The 9,614-nt window shown below is 39.9% G+C and overlaps 1 protein-coding gene across 2 annotated transcripts; it reads right to left on the minus strand.

The window, feature by feature from the left end:
• Nucleotides 1–69: 69 nt before the first annotated feature.
• On the minus strand, nt 70–8,792 carry ETFBKMT (electron transfer flavoprotein subunit beta lysine methyltransferase). 2 transcript variants are annotated; one of them, XM_045873665.3, is made up of 5 exons: nt 8,516–8,792; nt 7,543–7,680; nt 6,750–7,191; nt 4,716–4,846; nt 70–3,737 (listed from the first exon to the last, which is right to left on the minus strand). In XM_045873665.3, exons 3-5 carry the CDS (start codon nt 7,073–7,075, stop codon nt 3,394–3,396), a joined length of 801 nt encoding a protein of 266 aa, XP_045729621.1. In that variant the 5' UTR covers nt 7,076–7,191; nt 7,543–7,680; nt 8,516–8,792; the 3' UTR covers nt 70–3,393. The 2 variants fall into 2 exon arrangements, with proteins under 2 accessions (XP_045729621.1, XP_045729622.1); XM_045873666.3 differs by lacking the exon at nt 8,516–8,792 and adding an exon at nt 7,952–8,483.
• Nucleotides 8,793–9,614: the final 822 nt, after the last annotated feature.

Below are 9,614 nucleotides of genomic sequence, written 5' to 3' on the forward strand. Positions count from 1 at the left end.
CAGCCACTTACTTGATTTTCATGGCTACTTTTCCCGAGTACATGCTATTCATCTATGAAATTTCCTCCTTAACAACTGCATTCAGGAAAGTGTAAGAATGAGTAAATACAAAATATCATTATAGAGGCTGTTTCCTAAAGCTCTGTCGGTTTCATATTGTGAACAAAACAACACAGATCTTAGTTTTCAAATGAACTGCATTACTCTTTTATAATCACAAAATTCTCTGAAGTATATATACTATGCTTAAACCACCCCAAATTCAGTATATTCCCTGTGCCATGAGCTTGTCTCAGTGGGACTTTTTTAAAGATTTCCTATTTTAACTCTGATGTAGTACAAAAGAAGGGAAGTATGGTATGGTAAATTTCTTCCACATGTTTAGAAGAATGTTTATACATTCAACTCTATTTCTTGACCTTACTACTAATTACTTTATAAATGCGGTATATGTATAGTATGGATATATATATTGCCCCTCAAAGGTAAGACATATGTATATATGTAAACCATGGGTAAGGCCTGTTCACCTATGAAATTTTCCTAAAGACAAATTCAATAAAATTTAATAGTAAACGTCAAAGTCAGTAGCTTTTCCCCCTTTTTGGGAAACAAGTTTTTCAAGATCTAGAGTGTCAGCTTTTTAGGGTCTGTAAAGAATTATCTTCCTAAAAACACTTTGCAGTTTAATATTCTTGCCTTTATAGATTGCTGGTTGTATTAGCTATCTCTGTTTAAAATTTTAGTACTCCACTCCTACCTATCTCTATCATCCTCACCTCACACTTTGACCTCTTTATTTTTCTCCTTACCGTCTATCACCATCTGGCATCTTGTCTGTTTTTATTATCTATCTCCCTAGAATATAAGCTTCATAAAGACAGGAATTTTTGTCTTTTCTTCCCCAGTGCCTAGAAGAGTATCTGGTACATAACAAGCACCCAATATCTGTTGAATGAATGAACACACAAAAAAATAAATAAATAAAGGAGAAAAATAAAGAAAGAAAAATAATACCCATACTTCCAGTTTCCAGTCTGATGTTATAAAGTGATTAGAAGTCATCACTCCTGTCCTCATAAGATAAAAGCTGAACAAACTGAAAATCATGAAGTGATACAGTATTACTTGAAAGTGGACTTGGCGGGTGCCTGGGTGGCTCAGTTGGTTAAGCAACTGCCTTCGGCTCAGGTCATGATCCTGGAGTCCCTGGATCGAGTCCCGCATCGGGCTCCCTGCTCGGCAGGGAGTCTGCTTCTCCCTCTGACCCTCCCCCCTCTCGTGCTCTCTCTCATTCTCTCTCTCTCAAATAAATAAATAAAATCTTTAAAAAAAAAAAAAAAAGAAAGTGGACTTGGACTAGTTGTAAGTGTATACTAGGGCAACCACTAAACACAATTTTTTAAATATGTATCATTGATATCCTAAGAGAGAAGAGAAAATGGAAGCATGTAAAATGCTCAACTAAAACCAAAGAAGGCAGGAAAAGAGTGGAACACCAAAAAAGAAACAAGGAACTAGGGCAACAAATAGAAAACAGTCGTAAATACGGTAGAAATTAATCCAGCTATATCAATAATCCCTTTAAATGTGAATGGTCTTAATACAAATCTGTTTGTTAAACTATGAAGTCATTCAAGGCTCACCATTATATACATGGGAGATTTTAAAATATCTTAAGTAACATTTGGATATCTCAAAGATTTTGTGCCTGCCTAATAAATCAAGAGAGGATAACAGAAACAGGGTCTGTAGATATTTAAACTTAAATCTTCTCTTTGTGTCATCAAGTTGACTTCCACAGTGCTCCCGAGTATAATTAACTCTTTCTTACCTTGCTGGGAAGGGCAATAACCAGCAGAGTACTCTGAATTTTCAAAGGATATTGTCAAAAAAACTCTTTCCTCTCAAATATCATCCAATGCCACTGTAACCTTTAATTTCTATTAATTTTAACCAAGTCTGAATTAAAATTTAGGTTGATAATGTTTAAGACCCAACAGACCAATGGGAATTAGATGCACAAGAGTTGTTTCACTGGGCTAAAATAAACTCTGACTTCCAAGTTCAATAATCACCAAATCCTCTGCAGCCCCAACTCCCAGACTCCCATCGAATTATCCTATTTTCCTATCTGAGCAACAATTTGCCCTTAACTGCTTTCTCCACATTTCTGCTGTATGACTAACTCTGATCACATTTCCCTGGTACCATAATCCCAACAGTATGCATGTATTATTAGAAAGTTTATATATAATGCACATGTTATAAACAATTCTAAGCAGTATAAGAACATAAGAGTACATTAGAAAGGCTGCATTTATTGTAACACATATAATGCTGGTGTTTAGTTTTAAATTAGAGAATAGAAAATCTACAGTATAGAATTATAAGACCCAAAGGTAAAACCTAAGCCTCCCTCCCACCCCAGTCTACCAGCTATCTGGTACCCTCTCAGAAGGCAACCACATTAGCAGTTACTTGTTTATCTTTTCAGGAATATGCTATGTATGTTGCAAGCAAATATGTATTTTATATGTATATACATATGTAGGTACATACATACATCTTTTCATACATTCACCTATAAATAGTGGTATACTATACATATTCTTCTTCACATTCTCATTTATCTCATAGGGTTTTTATTGATATATAAGATCCTGACAACCTGGGCCATATAGTAGCATTACCAATTTCTAGCTAACCTTAGTGAACCATAAAGAGGCATCAAAAAGTGTCACGGTATATAGGAAATTCTAAAATCTTGATTTTTATCCATGACTGTCAGTTGAGGTCCTATTATGTACTAAATACTGTATGAGGCACTTTATACTTTCATTTTATAAAATAGCCTTGAGGTGAGGTTTATTAAGTTTGTTACAATTTTATAGATGAGGAAATTAAAGCTCAGAGAGCTTAACTAGCCTAAAGTCCCAACTAGAAAGTGACAGAGTTGCCTGACTCCAAAGCCCAGGTACTCTGTACCACACTAAATGCAGCTCTGATCTTTACAGGTCATTTTTTGAAATACAGTACTCTTCTATATTTTGTATTGTGTCTAATTTGAAGATCCATCATAGAGTTGTCCTCAACTACAGAAACAGACATTGCTTTCTCATTTCCTTTCTCATCCCTCTCCACTACTTAAATTACATGTTGCTACCATTTTGGTGTTGCCTTCTAGAATCCTATTCCTACAGCAGCAAAACCAGAAAACTGCAGGTAGAGATTTGTATATTTGGCATAATGCAGAACAAATTACATGACAAAGGCTGACAAAACTTTAAGACTTCAGGTTTTGGAAACAAGATACTACATGCTTTAAACTGGAGGTCTTTTAGGGTTAAACCCAAACATAGCTATATTCACACCTGGAAGCACTTGGACAACTCAAGGCTGAAAATCCCATACTGTGCTTGTTGTCAATCCATTGTTTTCCTTCCTAGTAGGCTCTGGAAGTGAATATTCTACCACTTTGTGCAGTTGATGTTGAATGCTATGTCCACTGAACTGGGGTCGTCCAGGGTCACCAATCAGGACTCGAGTTCTATGGGTCCAAAAGCAATTCTTCAGCCATTGATGAAGACTGTCTGCAAGGTCTTCATCATAAAACATATCTCCAAGCACAACAAGGTCCCACTTATCTTGTTCCAAATCCAAAATATTTTTGGTTAAAATGGGAAAAGGATCCAGTTGGTTCAACTCACAATTCAGTGTGATAGCCATTCCTGCAACTTTAAGAAGCACATAATGAATTGGTTTATGCTAGGCAGTTTTAATCCCCTATTGATTCATTTAAGTAATTTAGAAAATCTAACAATATTTTTTCCCTTTTGTTGAAAGTTGTTTTTTAGGTAAAGAAGTATCTACCAATATAAACTATTTACTGCAATTTTCAAATGCATGAATGGATATCCTGAAAAAAAAACAAACAATACAAAACACCTAGAAATGTGGAGGTTTTAAGGAACATTTGCTGATCTAATAACCAAGAGGTTTGGTTTATTATAGCTATCCAGGGAAACAAGCCTTGGGCTTGAGCACCCTGGCAAGTTAGAACTGAGACCCCTGTATAAAATAAGGATCTTGGGGCAGCTGGGTGGCTCAGTCCGTTAGGCTTCTGACTTCTGATTTTGGCTCAGGTCATGATCTGAGTTGTGAAATCAAGCCCTGCATCGGGCTCACATGCTGGGCATGGAGCCTGCTTAAGAATCTCTCTCTCCCTCTTCCTCTACCCCTCTCCACCCTCCCCCCAAAAAATAAAATAAAATAAGGATAAAAGCTAGATCCTCAGTAAAATTGAAAACTAAAAGAAAATCAGAAAAAATTAAAATGACCTGTCCCAACTTAGGTTTTAATGGAATAAACTCTCCCTCAAAACACAAGGCCTCTCTCCTCACTTGGGTTTTGGTCAAATACACACAACCTACATATTTCAGGAAATCCCTCGCCCAGAAATTAACAGTAAGTGCTCCCAGCTTGGTACACTTTGGGATATCCGACAGACATAAATACAAATCCTCTTGAGAAATACGCACTTCAATTCAGGCCTCACAGGCTCCTCACAGATAATGTCCTACTGAACAGAAGTTCACAATATCAGATTACAAAATATACATGGAAATAAGTTATCATATTGAGGCATCTGTAGATATTTATCCTGGAAGAAAATAAAGATGAGCTTTAAGTATTTTTAAATATCAAATCCTTACTAGGGTCTATGTCGTTGGCCAAGATCCTCGATGCCCCGCGCATCTTGGCAGCTATAGCCGTAGCTCCACATCCACTCCCAAGATCTAACACAGACTTTCCTCTAACAACATCAGGATTATCCAAAAGATACCTAATTTGGAAAGAAAGCAAAAAAACACTGAGACGGGAGAAGGTCAGTAAGAGGTATTTAAAAAAAAGTTGTTTTTTTTTAAGCTCTATACCCAACATAGGGGTTGAACGACCTCTAATGACTGAGCCAACCAGGCACCACCCCCCCCAAAAAAAGTCTTTTTAAAATACTGAGCACTTACTGTGATCCAGAAACGGTCACACACCAAGAATACTGACTGACAAAATACAGCTATAATAAGGATTCGGTAAACTAGATCCAAAATCACTGTTTCCTTCTGATTGATTGTGCATCATAGAGTGGTTTTACCTACTGCTTATGTTGTTATAATGACCTCTCTGGTAAAGTACAAAGTCCAGTTCAACCAAACAATTTGGACCAGGACTAAATAGTTATCAAACACTGAAGATGGATGAGAAACCCTGAAATAAATAATAAACCCTGACACTTGACCTTACCACTGGAAAGTGAAGAATATCCAGGATTATGGTAAACTAGGGATGTACATGGCCTGTCTAAAGCGAAAGCGCTACCCATCTTCAGCTCACTGTTGCCATGCAGAAATCCTGTGTTATCAGATTTTCCTGTTTTTCAAAATCAGACATTTTTACATGAAGTTTCCCAAGTTTTATTTTTATTTTTTATTTTTTTGAAATGTCCCAAGTTTTAAATGTTAGCAACTGATTTTTTTGTTTTAAATTTACAAATAAAGGCCGAACAAAACACATCTGTGGGTGCACCAACTTGTGACCTCTGATTCAGTCTGTTAAGGAATTTGATTGTATTTATATTTGAAGTTGATAAACAATCACTTTAATAGACGTCACTGAAAATGTCAATATTTTTAAGGTATGATGTAAGTGAATAAAGCTTGAAAATTTGGCAACAACAACCAGAAAATCAGAATTGTTTGATAACACCTAGAAAGCTTTCCAATCTTCAGGATTCTCTGAAAAGCTCTACATATGCATTTATTTCTTTTGCATTCAAAACTATATACAACATTAATTGTTAGGCCATCCCGTTCCTGCCAATGAGAAGTCCTTATCCTTTTCATTTCAGAGGTCCAAACCCTTAAGGTATAAGCAGGTTTAATCATTTACCAATCTAAGAGCAAAAACCAGACTGAAATGCTGAAAGCTCCTGCCTTTGTCTCAGCAGCTGTGTTTTAATAAAAAGCATAGTGTGAAAATATGAGAGAGTGTCCTAAAGAACATTTTTGCTGTGTGGGGGCGGGGGGGGTGGGGTGGGTGGAAGAGGAGACCTTAAAAATGCACATCCAAGACACCTGGCTGGCTCAGTCAGTACAGCATGAAACTCTTGATCTCAGGGTTGTGAGTTCAAGACCCACGATGGGCATAGAGCTTACTTAAAAAAAAAAAAGAAAAATGCAGATTCAAGTCCAGAGTTCACCTGAGATGTGAGTAAGCCACTAGAGAAGGAATCCTTGTGGATCCCACTCACTCACATCTCTTGTTCTTTGAGAGACTGAGAGAAGTGAGGCTCCAGGGAGGGAGGGAGTGCGAGGCTCGAGGAGCAACATTTACTAGATCAAACTAGGAGAGCTAAAGGACCAGGGCTTTAGGTTCCATCTAGAAACTCTGCACTGGCCATACCTTATGAACCATGGACCAGAAAATAGTGTGAAATTTCCAGATCATTCATAGTATGACAGCTGATCCTAGGGTTTCTCTTGGAGAGAGAACTGTATTTGGGGAAATACACTGATAAACTGCTCCAAATTAAGAAAACAAGAATTTGGGGGTTCAACTCTGATTTTTTGTGAGGAGCAGGGAGAATGCAGAGTTGGAAGGGGCTGAAAAAAGAATCTGCTGAAAAAAAGAATCTGCAGAAAACAGATCTGTATGGGCCTTAAAGCTTCCCATTTCAGTTAGGGCAATACCTAGACAGGGCCTGGCCTCCTGGCCAGTAGATTGCCCAGTAAGGTTCGCTATAGGGCCACAGGTCAGCTTTTTGCCACCAGAACTTGCATCTGGGCGTCAGAAGCCGCAACTGGATTTCAGGGGTGAGGCTGCCACTGCTGCTGACTTCAGTGTTCTCCTCCAGGAAAGCTTTCATCTCAGGGTCCAAAAAGCTTCCAGTTCCTCTCCAGGGGTAATGGCCCCAGGGAAACAAGGCAAGACCATTGCTTCTCAGAGCTTTCAGAAAGACACCACAGTGGTTCATGGGAAATGGTGCACATGCTCTCCGACCTAGGCTTGAAGCCATCGGTCCTTGTCCAAAACACAGGTTCTGTCAGTGTTGCTGTTGATAAGAGCTGATGCTCCTCGTGAGGAAGGAAGGGTACGGCTGCCACGGTGATCTCAACTGAAGTCTGTGGGTCTCTAAAAACAGAAATAATACTGAAAATTCCAAGGTTCACTCACACTTCCATATCCCATTACATAGGAAGAAAATATTAAGAGTGTAAGCTCTGTAGCAGAGCTGCAAGTGCAAGTCCATTTCAGATGGAAGTGTTGGTGCATCAACTTGGGAAAATCCAACCTTTTAAAGGAAGTCTTTTCACAACAAAAGCCTTTTAATAATTTAGAACAACAAATATACAAGCATTTGATTTTGAGAGAAAACCTCGGGAACATGCCTGTTACATAAAATAAGGTTTACCTTTAAAGTTCTTTCACACACACACACACACACAAAATAAAGTTCTTTAACACATTTAGTAAACCACTTACCTTTAAGCAGGCACTGTGAACAAAATAAGTCTCCATCTTTGGGAAGCTTAGACTCTAGCAGTGGGGTAGAGCTATTGCCAGGGCAAACACAGTTCTGGCCTTTATGAAGTCTTGCCAAGAGTTGTGGAGGTTACCAAACTGTAATTGTGGGCAAAGATACACAAATTATACGGAGTACACATCGATGGAATCAAGATTCAGATTTTTTCTTAAAACTTTATGGATTTAATTGTCATAAAAAATATCAACTCGCAAGTATCTTCCTATAAATATCTCTGATGACTCATCTTTACCAAGCCTGGGAGGAAAAGACTTGTTCCAATAGAAAAACACCTTGATAAGAACGAGAAAGAATAAGAAACAGCAGTTTAAACACAAACTATATGCCCAGTTACTTGGGACCTCTGACCTGTTCTGCATAAATGTTTTAAACAGTCCTATATCCATCCACCCAAATATTTAGAGTAGGGGCCAGACTGGTGATCCATGAGTGATGCCGCTGGTTATAGCAGAGGGGCTGTGGCGACCTGGATTCTGTTTCTGAGCAGTGCAAAGGGGCCAGCAAACTGCTTGCAGGTAAGAACACGCTGCCAGATCTTCCAGTTTCTCAAGATAATCCAGATATTCACACAAAAACCCCCACTTGTAAACGCAAGTGATCAATTAAAATATCAAAACACAGGGCAGGCTAAAATGCCTGTCAGGCCACTTGCGTGCGAACTCAGCATAGGCTTTCAGTAGGTGTCATCTCCCCATCGTGCCCTCAGGATCCCAGGTCTCTAACAGCCTCACTTCTCCCCGGACTAATTCTGTTAGGAAGTGTTGGGTCAGCCCTTGAATCGCACGAGCCGCAGCTTATAAATACAGCAGAGCAAATACGAGAGGATTTTGGTTTGGAACACCGTGTTGTCTAGACCCAACACCAAAAAAGCATCCTTCATGAACACGGGACTATGCGGTGGGCACTCGGTACCTGTTATCAATTGTTAAGGAAGGAAGAGGGGTCAAAAAGGCAAGTTCCAAAAGTGTTCGTGACCACGTTATGTCCCTCCGAGGAGAGCGGGACTCGGTCTTAAAGGGGCAGGCACAGGCCTCCTTTCTGTCCTCCCCAGGGTGGGCGAACAGCGCCCAGGGAAGCTAAGCACGCGCCTTTGGGCGTCTTTCCCGGCATTCCTTAGAACCGCCCCTGGCGCGCCGACCCCCGCGGGCGGGCAGGCGCGCGCCTCCGGGTGCAGAGCGTGGACCGCGCGCCCCGCCCTCCTTCCCAGCAGCCTCCCGCGGCCTTTTCCTACCTTTCTTAAAGGGGCAGGGCCTCCGCAGGAGGCGGCACTCCGACCTCGCTCTGGAAGCGTGAGACCGTGAAGCTCTGATTTCTGCGAAATCCAGTCAAACTGGGAGCGTTTGCTTTGTGCCAGTCACTTGTTGGAGAGGAAAAATGTTTCTCTTCCCTTCCTCCACCTTTCAAAGCTTCTTCTAGCTGATCTTAGAATTAAATTGACAGGAAACACATCAACGGAAGAAAACCAAATTGAATCTTGTACCTATGGAAACGCCAGCTGCAGAAGAGATGCAAAAACAGAAAGGTAAAAGGAGGTTTATATGTCGTCCTGAACTAAAGAGAAGGGAGTTTGGGACTTCAAAGGGAAGGAAAGTAATTCACAGAAGATGAAAGGAGTAAATGTTTGCTGGGCCACACAGAAACAATGGGACAGAGAGGAATTTTAACAAACAGACTTTGCTAAATTCCTCCCTATCACACCTAGTTCGTATTATGCTGTAGTTATCTATGATGATAGATTTCTTCTGGAGCAGGTCCTCTATTTATATTCTTTCAGGCAGTAAGGGGGGAGGTCAGCTTCTTCCTGAGTCTTTTGTACCTTGATTGTTTTCAGCTCAGAAATAACCCACAGGTCAAAGTGGCACATCTTGGGGCAATTCCTTCAGAGCCCCTACGCACACTTCTAGGCACTGGGCAGAGTGGTGAGCAAAATAGACACAGTATAAGCCCTTGATGACACTTAACCTTCCACTGAACTTAAATCATAATGTATGTCCTCTCTTTTATAATTTGC

This window comes from Mirounga angustirostris, unplaced genomic scaffold, assembly GCF_029215605.1.
Source record: "Mirounga angustirostris isolate CCGP_5_RB_7025 unplaced genomic scaffold, mMirAng1.0.hap1 SCAF_5, whole genome shotgun sequence".
NCBI classification, from domain to species: domain Eukaryota; kingdom Metazoa; phylum Chordata; class Mammalia; order Carnivora; family Phocidae; genus Mirounga; species Mirounga angustirostris.

What these genes read in the sequence shown, in the direction of transcription:
- ETFBKMT (XM_045873665.3), bottom strand. Translation starts at nt 7,075, where the DNA reads ATGGCTTCAAGCCTAGGTCGGAGAGCATGTGCACCATTTCCCATGAAC. An exon ending in GGAGGCCAGGCCCTGTCTAG is followed by an intron (nt 4,847 to 6,749) that starts GTATTGCCCTAA and finishes TTTCCAAATTAG; the next exon opens with GTATCTTTTGGATAATCCTG. An exon ending in GGCCAACGACATAGACCCTA is followed by an intron (nt 3,738 to 4,715) that starts GTAAGGATTTGA and finishes TGCTTCTTAAAG; the next exon opens with TTGCAGGAATGGCTATCACA.